Source organism: Barbus barbus (genome assembly GCF_936440315.1).
Source record: "Barbus barbus genome assembly, chromosome: 47".
In the NCBI taxonomy this organism is placed as follows: Eukaryota; Metazoa; Chordata; class Actinopteri; order Cypriniformes; family Cyprinidae; genus Barbus; species Barbus barbus.
In genome coordinates this window covers 10,591,960-10,608,633 of record NC_136725.1, presented here as the reverse complement: position 1 = coordinate 10,608,633, position 16,674 = coordinate 10,591,960, and the positions used below count along the sequence as shown (strand labels likewise).

Genomic DNA, 16,674 nt, shown 5'->3' with positions numbered 1-16,674 from the left:
CTTGGTGTTTGTTTGTGTGCTTCTGGTTGGCGTGACTGGGCTCAGTCCTGAATGACAGAAATGGCCTTTAGGGTTGTCACATGGTGTGAGCTTTGTGTACATGTGGTGTATGTACTTAGGTGTTGCTGGGCTTCCTGCTGTTTATATTTCCCGTACCTATGAGACAACACCGGAGTGCTTTAGAAAGAAAAGCTTCTATTGCAGCACAGTGCTGTATGTTCAGATCTGATCAAATAAACACATTCAGTTTGTATCTTTAAAATAAAATATTCAACATGTTTATGTAAGTTGCATTTTAGAATATAGTATAAAATCATTAGGCCTGTAGAGTTCACTCACCATAAGCCCCCCTCCTGGTTTAATGGAGGGACTTCTGCCTGCATCTCCCAGCATTCTCAGCAGTGTATCAACAGGGAGTTTTCCTTCACCTCCACGAGTCAAATTCTTAACATGCCTGGGAGAATTATAGCATGACACTGATCATTAACTTGACAATTAGAGTGATTCTTGTTGTGTAACTAGTGATTCAAAAGTCATATGTTCTTGTAATTAATCAGTGTTCTATACCAGAAGCAAAAAATGCTAAATTGCATCAGAATTTTGAAACCAGATGTTAGGGAATAATTATAGTTTTACAGATGGCTAAGGTGAGAGCGTGCTAATATATATATATATATATATATATATATATATATATATATAAGACAGAGGCACTGTCATGTTAGAGTAGAAAATGGTCCTGTCCAAACTGTTGCAATATGCTTAAACATTAAGATTTGTACTCATGGAAATTACTAAAGTAGTCAAACCTGTTCATTAGAAGGGGGTGACCCAATACTTTTGGCAATATTGTGTGTGTGTGTGCGTGTGTGTGTGTATATATATATATATATATATTTTTTTTTTAGGGAGGCACAATTGTTTTTTAGGGAGCTTGGTCAGTTTTATTTATATTTTTGAAATAAGTTTCTAATGCTCACAGAAGCTGCATTTATTTGATGAAAAATACTGTAAAAACAGTAATGTTGTGAAATATAATTTCAATATTAAATAACTGTTTTCTATTTTAGTATATTTTAACTGATTCCTGTGATGGCAAAGTTGAATTTTTAGCATCCATCATTATCCATGATAGTAATAGTTATCAACTGTCTTATCAATGTCAGCCAGAATTGTAACATCGGAGCATGTCTTATATTTTTTGCTCCGCTTGAGCATAAATAAAAAATGACTCACCAAAGCCCCATGGCACTCTCCTGTAACACGTGAATGACATCACCACATTTGATGATTACATCATCCTTGCCACACTTTAAATGGTCCAACATTGCTCTATACCTTCCAGGAACCTAAAAGACAACAAACAAACCAGCATATTACAAGGTCATAACCATCATATACAAGTGAACAACAAGGAACAAGTGGAACAAGTGATGTGACATACGGCGACCCATACTCCGAATTTCTGCTCTGCATTTAACCCATCCAAAGTGCACACACACAGCAGTGCATACACACACACACCGTGAACACACACCCGGAGCCCAGGGAGCAGTTGGGGGTTCGGTGCCTTGCTCAAGGGCACCTCAGTCGTGGTATTGAGGGTGGAGAGAGCGCTGTACATCTGTGCACTCCCCCCACCTACAATCCCTGCCGGCCCGAGACTCAAACCCGCAACCTGTGGATTACGAGACCGACTCTCTAACCATTCGGCCACGACTTCCCATATAGACTATGTTTAAACAAAATCCTTCATTGTTGATGAAGTTTTCCCCAAATAACTGGGAATCTTAGTGATATCTAAAGGTCCGAGCTCACCAGCAGCACATCGTCTTCTTCATCAGTGTCTGAGATGTTTGAAAGGTCAGTGGTCCAGTCCTCCAGACCCTCACAGATGTCCACTGAGTGAGATGTCCCTGGCCAGCCTGCAACCCACAACCAGTCGAACCATAATTACATAATTTTTCATGCAATTTTTCATTGCCATTACGTGATTCGATTTCATGCAAATGTGCCACAATTTACATATTACATATTAAAAATCCCATTTCAAAAACCCATTATGTTTGATGGCATAGTGAATTTTCCTGTTCCTATCAACTAGACTAAATGCCAGTGAAAATGGCCTTTTTCACGGCCTCTGACTCACTGCGCTGATTGTGGTGGCGAGGACGTGGAGAAACCATGACTGGGTCTGTCAGAACCGGACTCACGCGGCCTGAGTCGGCCTCCTCTGAGCTGACGGACGCCCCCTGGAGCTTGCTGTGAGGAAGGACATCAAAACAACCTGAGCAGCCAGTGATCTGTGTGGACGTCCAGGGCATGCATACGGACATATGCCTCACACTGACACACCAACCGATGAACCGAGGAACCGACGAACGGAAACAAGGGCATCAAAGGAACACAGGGCAAAAACACAAACATCCATCAAACGTCATAACAAACAGGATAATCTGAAACCGGACTGTGGTCAATAGAGTAAAATTGCAAATAAGATCAATATTAATGATGTGAGTGTAATTTTCAGGCAGTAAATTGAATTGAATTGAAACAAACATTAGTGGAGTTGACATGACATTGACCCCAATCCTGTTCCATTGAACAACAACATTCAAATAATTTTTTTTTTTTTTTTTTTAAATAAAGTACTATGTGCTGCAAATGACTTCCCAAATTTAATCACAGATTTACATATTAGCTGATAAATTATCCTATGACTTAAATTTAAAATAGATTTAAATGTCCAATTAGGATAAAATGCTTCACTAAATGTTTAAAAAGCATGACGTTTGAAAAATAGTTCATAGTATTCATTAGACAGTCATTTACTGCATATAGCATTTTATGTTTGATTCTCCAAAGCTCAAATGTTTCTATTACGTAGGTTTCATAAATGGCAAGAATGTGTGCTTCAAGAATGTTTTTCATGCCAGAATGGTACTGATTAGTATTATATCCATCATGCAGATGGGCTCAAAGCATACAGTCTTTATGTATGTGATTTATATAAGGCAACACTGTTCAAATTCTGTTGAATTTTGTTCATATCCTTCCATATGCAAATATGAATGTTGATACGTTTTACATCCGTACTATAAAAGTAAGGATCACCTGTCAGCCAAGGGTGGAGATAATGGCTGCTCACCATTCGGGTGAGCATCACCTGAGAAAGTGAAACAGAGTTTGACCCACTAAACATAACAGATTTATTTAAGGCATACCAATTCCTCATTTTAAACATTCAACACTGAAATTGACAGAAATGGAAATGCATTGTGGAAACCTTTGCCAATCTTTTGCTGATTGTTGAGGATTTTTCTAATCTCAGTGAGCCATGCAATCTTCACATCTACAGTTGAAGCCTGCAAAATAAAACAATTATAAAATACAAATCAATTTTTTCCACCATATTTTTATTTTTATTTTTATAATATTACCATATTACCATAATATTTTTATATTTACAATATTAGATTATAATTTTTTATTACATTTTATTAATATAACTCATTTATATGTATAATATATAGTTATATCTTATTTAATTTTAAATATATATATAATATCTTAGATTTTTTTTAGTATTTTATTTTATTTTATTTTAATTAAAAGTTATATTATTATCAAAACAATTTTAGTAAAAAAAAAAAACAAAGTAAAATTTTTTGTTGTTGTTTTTTATATTTAGTTTTTTTACTACCAGTTTTAAATTAGATTTCGAATCCTGAATGTTCAATGTGGTCACAATGTGTCTTAAAAATGTCTAATTAGTCCCTGTGAAGTGTTTTTTTAAACACTCTTTTTTTTTTTTTTGGGCAAACAAACTGACATTTTATGTTCAGGACTTGACATTAATATTCACTGTGAGCAAGCATATTTTGATATATCTCCATCAACGAGGAGGTATTGAGGAGGCGTTATTAAGTGATGACAGAGGCACTTGTAACTTTTTATCCAGTGCATACTGTGGAGTTTTAACCTTGATAAAATGACTCACCTGAACAACATACACCTCCTCTTTTCCATTATACCAAATTTCAAACTTCTTTACATCCACTTTGACGTTTTCTGCAATACCAACAGCACTCATCTGCAAATGAAACAGAGGGGTCAAAGATTTAACTTGGAAATTCAGTAATGCAGTATTTTAATAACCTTGTGGGTTTTTTAATGGACAATGGAATCTGAGTTAATCCTAAAACCCCTTTCATAAAAACCTCCATCTCTTTGAGCACACTTAAAATAGAGCTGGAATAAATAAACAAGTGCTTAACTTCAGCATCTGTGCAACACAAAATGCTCGAAAATTGCTTAAGTGTATAAAACAGGTCAAAGTTGGCAGGTTAGCTGCATGGTGGATGTCGTAATTGTAAAATCTGCCTGCAAAAAGAATCTTTCTACTTTGACGTTCATTCAAAAGTATTATTTAAATAGCAAATCCGTTGATCTCTCACTCTCGCTCACCATCAGGCAGTGTTTGAAGCTGTAAGAGGCTGTCCGATCATGTGCCTCTCCATTCTCCTCTCTCTTCTTGCAGAAAAGCAGAGCTCTTTCGTGAAGGAACAGATGCCTTTGCATTGGTTTAAAGCGAGCCATGTCTTTCATGCGCGTTGGCCCTTTCCTATGGTTGATCCAGACGTTGAAAGACCCCTGCATAAGGACGCGGCCCAGGTCACTCAATTCGCCCTAGATACAGAGGACACGGAGAAAAGCAAACTGTCAGTCACGATAATCATACAACCATTAAAGGAACAGTTCACCCAAAATGAAAATGTGCTGAAATTGTTCTCACCCTCAGGCTATCCAAGATGTAGATGTAGTTTGTTTCTTCATCAGACCAGATTTAAAGAGACGAGACATTAACTGATTGACTGGAAATGTGGATTTTTGTGATGTTTTTATCAGCTGTTTGGACTCTCGTTCTGACGGCACCCATTCACTGCAGAGGACCCATTGGTGAGCAAGTGATGTAAAATTGCTGTAAATTCTGATGTAAATTTCTCCAAATCTGTTCTGACGAAGAAACAAACTCATCTACATCTTGGATGGCCTGAGGGTGAGTACATTTTTTGAGTGAACTATTTCTTTAATATTCCTCTTCTATCCTTCCTCATTTCTTGGCCGCACCTCATAGCCAGTGATGGAAATTTGATGCATGGAGTCATTGACAGACTTGAGGAGGTCCAGCATGGCATTTAGTGCCCCCTGCAGCTCAGATGCATACTGCGAGTTTGAGCTGTGTTTTAGTAGCTCCTAGTCAGAGAGACAGACAGCATTTAGTATAATAGACATCTGTGGGGGCAAAAAATTCTATAACAAGCATGGATTTGTTTTGTCATAGTTAAGCACCTTCAGTAGAAGCTGGTACTTGGTTAAACGTTGAACAGGTTTCAGCAAATATGAGTCCAGACCTAGTTTATGATCCAGCTTCTTTTTGCACTCCTACATAAGAAAAAAGTTGATAGCAAAATATACAATCTAAAACTCATTTAATGAATTTAAAATATTACACTAATCACTATCTATCCATATAAATATCTGCTAGTGTTGTATATTGTAACCATGTTTATCAGTTGTTAAAGTATGGCTGTGTGATATAAAAAATATCCTCAACAATACCTGGATGAAGGCTGAATCTGAACACTGCCTCCAGAGGGCATCTGAGCGAGGTTTGTTCTGGCAGTAGCGCTCATAGACCTGAAAATTTTCTTTCTGCAAAAACATTCATTACAAGAGAACTCTTAACGGGCCTTATGTATCCAGATAAGTGGTTCCTATATTAATCTTCAGAACAACAGCAGAATAGATTGTTAATAAATAAATAATAAATAAATAAGTTGTGAATGTGAGTTTGCAGTCTAAAACATTTCTTATTTTCATCAATTTTGAAAACAGTTGTGCTGCTTAATAGTTTTGTGGAAACCTTGATACATTTTTTCAGGATTCTTGACCAGCATCTTTTGCATTATAAATGTCTTTACATATACATATAATATCATATATATGTATGACACAGAAAGGGTCACCCGTTCCAGAAAGCGTGCTCCCACTCTCTCTGGGGTCTCTAAACAGCACTCGAGATCCTGCAGGAATATCCTGCACAACAAAGACAGGATCAGCATGTATGTGTATGTATGCGTCCATGTGTGTGGGCATATTTCTCACCTGCTGTGGAATTTATAGATCTCCGGCAGATTTCCGAACAGCTCTTCTTTCTTCTTTCGCAGTACAGATGGCAGTATATTAGAAAGAGATGGGTTATCCATCTCTGCCCTGTAACCCTGTCACAACATCACAGAGCAGTCATTTTTTTGGAACTATTACATTATAGCTCAAATTAGACACTTTTCATGTTGTGTCTTTCACTGTGCCAAATCAGTTTACTTTGTTTTTATTTGGCAGACTCCACCAATAGTTGTACAGAACACATCACATTATGTGTGTGTAACTACATGATCAGACTCTGACTCACTGCGACACTATAAACTACAGTGTGAAAGGAAAGATGTGATTTCAAAATGAGTGCATCCAAAGGTCATCTAAAATATTACCACTGCGAGGCAAATGGGATGTAGGGAAAACAAAACACAGACCAATTATTTCAAAGTCATTCGGTCAAGACATTACCAGCAAAACAGATAGCAGCTCATCCACATAGATTCTCTCCGTCTCAATCAGCTCCTTCACTACGTGGCTGCAGAAGCGAGGGATGCATGGGCAATAACAGAGGAGAGAGGGGGAGAAAGATATGAGGACAGAACGGGAAAGAGACTGGTGAGAGACAGACAAAGAGAGGAGGTTGAGAAGAAATTCATGATTCATGAACATACTTTGTTTTGTCAAGATAATGCGTAAATGCTCACCGTTTGTGCTGGTCGGGGTTCTCAACTCCCTCTGGGCTGTAAGACAGACAGCTGCGGTTCTCCTCGTAGTCGTGCATTACCTCTATCTACAAGAACCGGAAGAATGTTCCTAAAGCTGTCAGCAACGAGTAGATGAAGTGCGCTTTGTGTGATTTTGAGATGAACAAGGATGGTCAGCCAAACCTTTTTAGTGCTGGGACCTTTCCGTGAGGCCCTTTTACCAGGAAGTGCGAGATCAAAAGAAAACCTTAAACTGGAGTTCACGTCAAAACCTTTGATAAAGACAAGAAAAATTTAGACAAATGGAAACAGTAAGTTTGTCATGTGCGAATGTGGTTGAAATAGAAAAACACACTGTGTTTTGGAGAGAATACAGGGGATTTGCAGCGTGGCGAGTTCTCGGGCCTTGGAGCGACTAGCTGGATGGGTCTGACCTGAATATCAGCCAGTTTCCTCAGACAGGCCTGTCTGCTCTGGATCATTCCCTGCACTGTTGATAGCTTCTCTGTGACAGCTTCTATCTGAGACTAACAAGAAAGGAACGGGGTGAACTTAAAATAGGCACTTGGTCGACAGAGAATGAGTAAGGACATACTGTCGAAAAAGAGGGAGATGGCATTGATGCATTTCAGTGTCTATACTCAGTGGGAAAAAAAAGTATTGCAGCTTCAGAGCTCAGATCTATCTGCCACAGGATAAATTGCAACTTTTTATCTTATTTTCTCACAATTATGAGTTTATATCTCACACAATTCTCTCTCTCTTTTTTTTGCAAGGAAGAAAAGTCAGAACTGTCAGATATAAACTTTAAACTGCAAGAAAAGAATCAATTCTGAGTTTATATCTCACAATTTTGTTAAAATTCTTACTCTGTGGCAGGACAAAAACAGAATTGCAAGAACTGTAAACTCAAAATTCAGAGAAAAAATACATAATTGTGAGATATAAACTCAGAATTTGGAGATGCAAACTCAGAATTGGAAGATTTGTGAGATAAAATGTCACAATTACCTTTTTAAAAAACTTTAATACATGGCAGAAACAGGCTTCCATTAAAATAATTTATTGGATTTTAGTATAAACATTGTCTGATGCATTTCTACTTTAAAGTGCAAACTTTATAAGCAAATTAAACAGTCGTTGACCAATTAAGATATTATATATTATATATATTTAATGTGGAAGCTTAAATATTTTTTTCTTTCCATTTATTTTCTTGCTGTCTAAGAGAAAGAAATTAGATACTGCAAGATATTAAAGGGATAGTTCGTCCAAAAATGAAAATTCTTTCATCTTTTCTCACCCTCATGTTGTTCCAAACCTATATATGATTTTCTTTAACCACAAATAGAAGATATTATGAAGAATGTTGGTAAGCAGTTTTGACCAAAAAAAAAATACTAATTCTGAAAATATATGTTCTTCAGAAGAAAGAAAGCAATACCATTTTGAAACACTGTATAAGGGTGAGTACATAATGACAGAATTTTCATTTTTTAGGTGGGCTACACATTTAAATGTCTTTTGTAATTGTCCTATGATGTCATTTAAAATCATATAAATTATTTAAACTATTGAACAATTGAAGCTGAATGAGCACATTCTCAAAACCTGTATAAATGGGGTCCAAAAGTATGAGACGTGTCTTAAAAGTGAGCATGAAATGTAAATTCACCCTATCTATTTTCTATATGCATGTTATGTTATTATTCTAAAATACATTTTAATTACATTTTCTCAGATTACTATAATTTGTATTGAAAATGTATTAAATTAAAAAAAAAAGCCAAGTATATGGATTTTCACTACTTGTCTCAAACGGTATATTTGTGCTTTATTCCATAACCATACCTGCAGCTGTGGTGTGAGTATTGCCTCAAACTCCAGACTGAGAACGTCCGGGTTAGACCGCACCACTGAGGGCACCATCTCCATCAGTCTCTCAATATCCTGCAGGGCCGCCTGCGCCCCCTCTTTGGACTGAAACTTATCCAACAGCTGGTTAGCCAGCAGATAGGCCCCCTCATCACACCAACGCACAGTCTGCCAATACACAGATATGCAGAGTCTGTATGTGCTTTTCATAAAGTGCATATATTACATATTTCTTGCATTTGCATAGTTATTACCTCCTCCAACCGCAACAGCAGGTCTCGTATACGCGTGAGAGATGCCCGTTTGGCACGTAGAGCTGTAGTGAGAGTGTCAGAGTGATGCCTCAGTTCATTGCAGCGCTGAACTATTAGGGCAAGAGCATAGTGATGACTCGCTGCCAGCTGGTGCCCATGCAGAATAATAATCTGAGCACGGCCCATTTCTTCCTGCAAAAACAACAGAGCACTTTTGGCTTTTAATCAATGTATCAGTTAAAAGACTGGTCAAACTGATCTTAGCATCAACTTCAATATCAGTCAATATTGGTGATGTGCTCAAAAAGGCATAAAAAAGAAAAGGTCAGTTATTTTAATCTTTAAGGTATTAAACCTCTGCTGTGGTTTCCAGCATCTCGAGGTCTATGAGTAGCTGCTCCGTCTGGGCCACTGTTGTTCCCACAGATGCAATGGCTTTCTCCTGTGCACTGAGTTTCTCCAGAGTGGCTTCCATCTGTGCACACACCAAAAACAAATAATTATGTTCACTGATGCATTTAAAATAAATATTTTATAGTGCATTCATTCACAATATATATATATATATATATATATATATATATATATTACAGCAGATGTGACTTTGGTATAATTGCAAAAAAAGTTTGAATGTTTTTTCCTTAAATTGCTTATATTAAATGCTTAATATACAGTGAGAGTAGAGTCATCAGCATATAGTCAAAGGTGTAGTAATCAACATAACACTTAAAAAGCCATAGCAACTCGAATCTGTGATTTTGTTTCTGTTCATTTACAAGAATCATCCAAATGAACTTTCCAATGGTGCATTGATTCAGTAAAATGACATGAGCTTTTCAATGCCATGCATGACAGAGATGAGGACCCTTGAAAGACAAATTGATTCACTTGAATTAACTGGGTAGTTACATATGAGAGTATGAACTGTTTGGGACAAACCGATGCAATAAAATATGCTTTCCAATGCTGTACATAAAAAAGTGGACCACTTAAGACTAAATTGACTCCCTGGCTTTCCAACGCTTCATATAGATAGAAGACAAACCAAATCACTAAAATAAATCTGACTTTGTAGCACTAAGAGCGAGAGAGCGGAGAATGTTTTTACTTTATCTGGTGGTAGCGAACTTGTGTAAAGTATCATTCGCTGTAGTTTTATTGAAAACAGCAATGTTGCACTTTACCGTCTGCAAATATTTGGGAAAAGTAGCTTGTTTCTAGAAAAGCTGGAAAAGCAGTATTTTAAAAGTACAATCACTACTTTTAGTACTCCAACACTGGTCTGTACCTCATGGAAGCTCATCTCGTACTGGAGCAGTTGAAGGTATTGTTGGAGCTTGAGGTGGTGCTTCTCAAAAAATCCATCAAAAGCCATTTCCATGTCCCGTAACTGTGCCACGAGCCTGCAAGAAACAAATGGAACATGATGGGACTTTTTCACACACAGAACCTATCTAGAATATTAAGTTGATTGCAATTTTTGCAGAAAGATGCATTGTGACCAAGTGGAAGTTAAATGGATGTCAACCAATCCAATACTGGAGGATAAAATATTAACGAGGAAATAAATACAGCATGATTTTAAATACCTGAATCACATAAAGATTCCTTAGAGAGTTATTCATCTACCCAAAAGAGCTGACAATGATTTACTTACTCTGTTGGTGAGTAATAGCCTACGTACCTCTGCACTCTCTCTTTGTCTTGGCTGATGTCCCTGTCTTCTGCTGCAGCACCTTCCACAGCTTTTGAGGCCTCAAGGTTTGAGAGAATCTGACGTCCTTCCCTCATAACTGACCTCATGTCATCCTGTAATAGTTTTCAAACCATATGTCTAATTCAAATAGAAAAAAATAAAAGAATTTACAGTATTATAGCCTTCTTTTAATGTCTGAGCAACTTGGGATGCTTTTGTATTATAACAATAGTTGTCTGGTATTGGCATATCAGTGGTGAAATATTCTGCTGTGAAAATCATCCTACCAGTTATTGTTTTATGTTTAATAGATTTTCCAAAATTCTGAGAGTATGGGATTCAAAATCTAATTTAAACCTGTGAATGAGTTTTAGGATTAAAAAAATATAATATAATGATAATATAATGTATTAGATCAAATTAAATGAAATTAAATTAGAAAAAAAATGTCAGACCTCACTGTTTATGTGCATAATAAATACACAACTGCAGAATCATCCCCATACCTTCATCTGCCTGTATTTCTCAGTGTGTGATCTGAGTAGGTACTCAATGCCGCTGGCTTCATCAGGCAGCTCGATCTCAGACAGCTCTGTGCCGAATGTCTGCAGTAATTGAGCGATCTCCTTCACTGTCACTGCAAAACTCTCTATGGCCTGGAGGGGGCATCACAGACAAAAAATATGCATTACTTGTAGGTCAAAGCATCCTAATCTAAAATCAGACTTGCATGAATTTAGATTTGCAAAGCACAGACAATGAATAGGAAGTAAACAGATATCCTTTAGTAATTGATTTGTTTCTCTTATCTTATTAAATAGTGAAGCATACAATGTGATTTTGTGATTTAATTTCAATTTGTGTAGCATATAATGCCATTTTTTGTTACAGTATGTCTTGTTGTTTTCCTGCATGAAATCAATGTGCTGCTATGGCGTGCAACAGAATGCTTACCGTTTGCAGAACTATCCAGTCACTATGGCATTCCTCCAGCGTACCGCCAAACTCAGTGCTCAGTTGATTTTCATCAATGAAGCGAAGCAGGTCTGTCAGGGAGCTCAGCATTACCATCTGAATAAAGGAGAAAAAGAAGCAGGGAAGTAATTTAGCATGGTATATTTAATGAAAATTGTGTTAAATAAGATTAAGAGTCCATTCGTTAAGCAGGCTAACCTTTTAAAGGTGAAATTGCCTTTTAAAGGAATAGTGCACAAAAAATGTAAATTGCTGAAAATGTACTCACACTCAGATCATCCAAGATACAGATGGGTTTGTTTCTTCATCAATACAGATACAAATAATTTACTTTTTATTTAACTCCAGGCCATCAATTAATGTCTTGTGAAGTGAAAAGCTGCATGTTTGTAAGAAACAAATTCATCAAGGTGTTTAACCTTAAACTATTGCTAATAGACAAAATCTATTGTTCCATCCATGTTTTACTCAGCTTTTTGGACTCGCATTCTGATGGCACCCATTCACTGGAGAGGATCCATTGGTGAGTTGAAAATTATAATCCTCCAAATCTGTTCCAGTAAAGAAACATCTTGGATGGCCTAGGGGTTAGTACATTTTTAGCACTTTTGGGTGAACTATTCCTTTAATGGCCTTATTATGGATAAATAAAGTTTAAAAGAAATAGATTTAAAATATCAAATGTTGTCTCACATAATTAGTGGGCATTCAAATGAATGACTCAGTATTATACAATCTGGTGTTTGTTTCGCTTCTCAAGACATCAGGTATGCATCTAATGACTATATCATAAAGAACCTATTGTTTTTGCACCACAGAAGAATCTCGTCAACTCTTACCGGCATCTTGAGAGCAAAGTCGTCCTGACTGAAGCGGAAACCGAGGTCTGTTCCAGTGGTATGCAGGTGGGTTTTGGGTCTCAACACTAGAACTAAGTGCAGATGTCCAGGGAACGACATCTGAAGATGAGATATGATATTTCATATGGACACATTCAACTCACATCCAATCACATAAATAAGCATGATTTAAAGTGTAATAAGATCATAACAGTTTAATCAGAAACAGCAGGGTGGCTGCTTGTATATCATCCTCCTACTTCTAATGTGTTCACAGATGTATCTATCAAATCTAGGTCAGACACCCACCTATGTCCATAAATGTACATATTGAAATTGTAGTTAAGTAAACAGATGAAACATCAAAGACAGAACCCGAAGTACAATTAAAATGTGTTTTTAGCCTTCAAAATACTAAAATGTGAAGCGAACAACCTCTTGTAACACCTTTCGTGCTGATTCAAGCAGGAAATTCAGCAACTACTATGCACTTTTTCAGACCCTTAAAGACAATCAATGTCCATGGAAATCCAAGGCTGACTGTGTTTAACTGCTAATGCTGAGAAGTCAGTGTAAGCTGTCTGTCTTCCCCCTTTTTGATTGAGGTATGATCAGTAAACCTCATCAGAGACATTCATACTTTAGCTGCCATAATCAGTAGTCCTGCAGTTTACTTTATCATCAGGGGTTAAAATATACCATTGTGGTGCATATGTGTAATGACTAGTAATAAAACACAGATGCACAGCCAAAATAATTATGTAGTCTATTATTATTGCGTTAGTCATAATCCATACACGGAGTTACAAGCGAAGTGGTCGGCTGTTTCAAAAACCGATCATCGCACATGCCTGTAATCAAATGTAAAACGCACCACTGCTGACTGCAATAATTATCCCGATCCTAACTAATAGTTAGTATTACAAACGCGCGCGTTTATAGTCTTGTTTATAGTTTCTCATTAATCTAAAGCAAACAAGACTCCCACCCGCCGCCCTGCATTGGCGTTTATCAGTTCTGCAGCATAAACCCGGTCCAAAACAGAGAAGAATCCATCTTACCGCAGCCCTCTGGATCCGGGGCAGTCCCCTGAGTGGATTAGCATCCGCCATTGTTTCTAATTTGCCCGTTTCGTAGGGATGTAGACCCACTTCTCAGCCTCACAACTTCCCTCCCTCCATGACTTTGTCTGCGGGACTGTGAGCAGCAGCAGCAGCAGCGATCAGCCGCAGAGCGGATGCTGCAGTGCCGACGACACCTTGACCGCACTTATCTGCTCATTACTGTCACACCTATAGTACATGGCCCTTTTACGCAGAACAAAATTTATCTACGAAACCATAGTTTTGTGTAATTTGCTCGAATCAGACCTGATTTGATTATATTGCAAGCGTCACACTGTAGAGAGGGGCACGAACGATAAAATCCAGGACCATGGACAGAGGTTGATACGCACTCGTGCCATACTCGGCCATATATACCTACTTCCCACCTCACTCACATATAATAATCATACAAATGTATACACATAATATATACCTAAAATATATGTGATATAAAAATTAAATATTATATGAATAAGGTGTGTATGAATTATATATCTTACAAATATTATTGTAAAGTTATATTTATGTATTGCATAATAAATATGTGATAAATATTTACAGAAATGTATAATAATGGAATAAGTGGATAATGTTTAATATATTTTATAAATTACCCATTTTTATATTATTTTTACTAAAATCTAATTTAATATGACTGAACCTCCCTATAGGTAAAACATTATTACATTATAAACACACACACACATTAATATAAATATAAATATAATATAAGAATATAAATATATCTATATACAGTATATATATATATATATATATATATATTAAATTAGATTTATAACAAATTGCATAATATACAAAAAAATATTCATATAAATGTATAATAACATCATAATTTATATAAACAAATATATATAATTTTATTAAAAAATTATTAAACTGATTTTATATTATTTGGTTAAAATAATTTAATATGACTGAATCTACATACAACATAGCATGCACATGTTTTAGATATAAAGTTCTAAAGTGTGTGTGTGAGTGTGTGTGTGTGTGTGTGTGTGTGTGTGTGTGTGTGTGTGTATATATATATATATATATATATGTATGTATATATATTTAGAAACTAAGAAAAAGGGGTACAAAACGGTACTTATATACTTATACATACATACATGCATGCATACACTCTTCGAAAAAAGGGTACAAAAAGGTACTAAAGTATGCAAATATTTATGCAAATATGCAAATATGTATTTTTTGAAAGTGTATTGCCCCAGTGAGAGATTTTGCACCTTCTTTCCTGAGAGTGTTTAGCAAAGCATAAATATATTGCTAGTGATCACATGTATTCACCGTAAGGGTAAAGATGGTGACCTAAGTTTTTAGACTTTGATTTCAGGTATAGTAGACTTTTCAAACTGATTATGGATGAGAAGAGTGAGAAGTATGAATGTCTCTGATGTGTTTGATAGCCATATAACTACACTAAACTTACAGTAAAAGATATTAGAAAATGCTGGCAGTCAATCAAATTAAGGATAGGCCTATGAACTTTGACCAAAGATCTGGATGGTACTCAACACGTTCCTGGCATGTTCCAGGGCTTTTATCGGCAGCCACTGCGATTAGGCTTTTTAATCTTTGTTCTAGACACTCAGAATGAAAGTGAATGTCCAGAACAACACTTTAAAAGCTTTATTATTGTAAATATTACTTTCTATTATTACTGGAAGCATGCATATAAGTTATGAATTTGAACTAAAAGATTCTCCTAGCTTTGTTATCATGAGAACTAATGAGTACCCGGTTTTCTGCTCTTAGAAATGCTAATTTTATCCCATTTCACTTGTCATTTGCCACTCACACAATTTTTCGACTTTGTGATGCATATAATAGGCAGAAGCCTGTATAGGGGACACTAACTCTTCTTCAATCCAACCTTTAGGCATTATTTAAATATTTTTTAATAAAGCCACTGATCAATAAAAATCAATAAAAATCCTGCACACTATCAGTCCATGCTAAATATAGAAATTTATTACAAAAAAACAATCAATTTCTCAGGTGTGCTGAGTTTGTGTTGATTGAATAAAGCCACTGATAACATTTTTACAATTCCAAGCAAAATTAACTCAAGTTTTAGCCAACTTTTTTGTAAAAATTCAAAGAGTCATTTGGTGCATTTTCAAGAACAGTTAAATAAGCAATAACGCACAAAAGATTAAATGTTTGAAAACTGTGTTTGGTCACTGAATGTCCAGAACAAAGATTAAAAAGCCTAATCAAAGTGGAAGCCTGAGTATATGCCAGAGAGGTACTGAGCACTGTCTAGAGCTTTGGAATCCTTGGGCATTTACAAAAGGTCAGGCCAAAGTTCTTAGGTCTTTACTTCATTTGAGTGACATTGGTTTTGTCACAGAGGACTGCAAGCACTTTCTAATAAAGAGGGAATCCATCCTGTGCGCTCAGTAGACAAAATCCCATTACGGACAAAGTTGGTGTGTAGACAGATTAGGAGAGATTAAACTCAGAAGCAATCTGTGCCAACTATGGGTCAACAGCACCAGAAGCTAACTTGATATCAATAAATTAACTTTATATGGAAGTTCGGCTAATGCGAATGCTGATGATACAGATGCCATCTAGGAAGGATGTGTAGCTTTGCATATATTTAGAAGATGTGAGGTAGACTTCTTTTAAGTCATTCATTAACATTGTTTTATATCATAAATTATTTTAGGTTCAAAAATATTTCAAAAGGAAATCTGCTGCTACATTATAAGTGTCTGTTGCTGGTTGAGTCAGAAAATTTTCAAATTTTCAAAAATATTCAGCAGTCCTGTATATGATGGATACAGATTCTGAATAATTCTGATATATTGTCTTTGATTATTCATTTAGAAGTTGTTTAGAAATAAGTGTATCTGTGTTTATATGTGCACTACAGTCTTTGTTACCTGGGCTTTACCTCTTTCTCAAACAAGCTTGCCCACTCCCTCCCTAAAGTTTAATTACATGAGCTCCTTTGTAATTACCTTTGGATTAAATCCTAAGTCTTCACACTTTGAAATAAAAATGGACTTTAGATATTAGAAGTGAAAG

The 16,674-nt window shown here is 36.2% G+C and overlaps 1 protein-coding gene across 1 annotated transcript; it reads right to left on the bottom strand.

The window, feature by feature from the left end:
* Positions 1 to 106: 106 nt before the first annotated feature.
* Positions 107 to 13,617, bottom strand: LOC306865531 (proto-oncogene DBL-like; the record flags this gene model as incomplete). Its single annotated transcript, XM_079410200.1, has 27 exons — positions 107 to 156; positions 336 to 454; positions 1,237 to 1,349; positions 1,819 to 1,925; positions 2,150 to 2,346; positions 3,115 to 3,166; positions 3,287 to 3,365; positions 4,001 to 4,093; positions 4,468 to 4,689; positions 5,131 to 5,256; positions 5,353 to 5,445; positions 5,623 to 5,715; positions 6,030 to 6,099; positions 6,169 to 6,284; positions 6,631 to 6,697; positions 6,867 to 6,952; positions 7,050 to 7,138; positions 7,222 to 7,393; positions 8,718 to 8,909; positions 8,996 to 9,187; positions 9,351 to 9,470; positions 10,284 to 10,398; positions 10,680 to 10,804; positions 11,198 to 11,347; positions 11,646 to 11,762; positions 12,506 to 12,625; positions 13,567 to 13,617. 27 exons carry the CDS (start codon positions 13,615 to 13,617, stop codon positions 116 to 118), a joined length of 3,117 nt encoding a protein of 1,038 aa, XP_079266326.1. The 3' UTR covers positions 107 to 115.
* Positions 13,618 to 16,674: the final 3,057 nt, after the last annotated feature.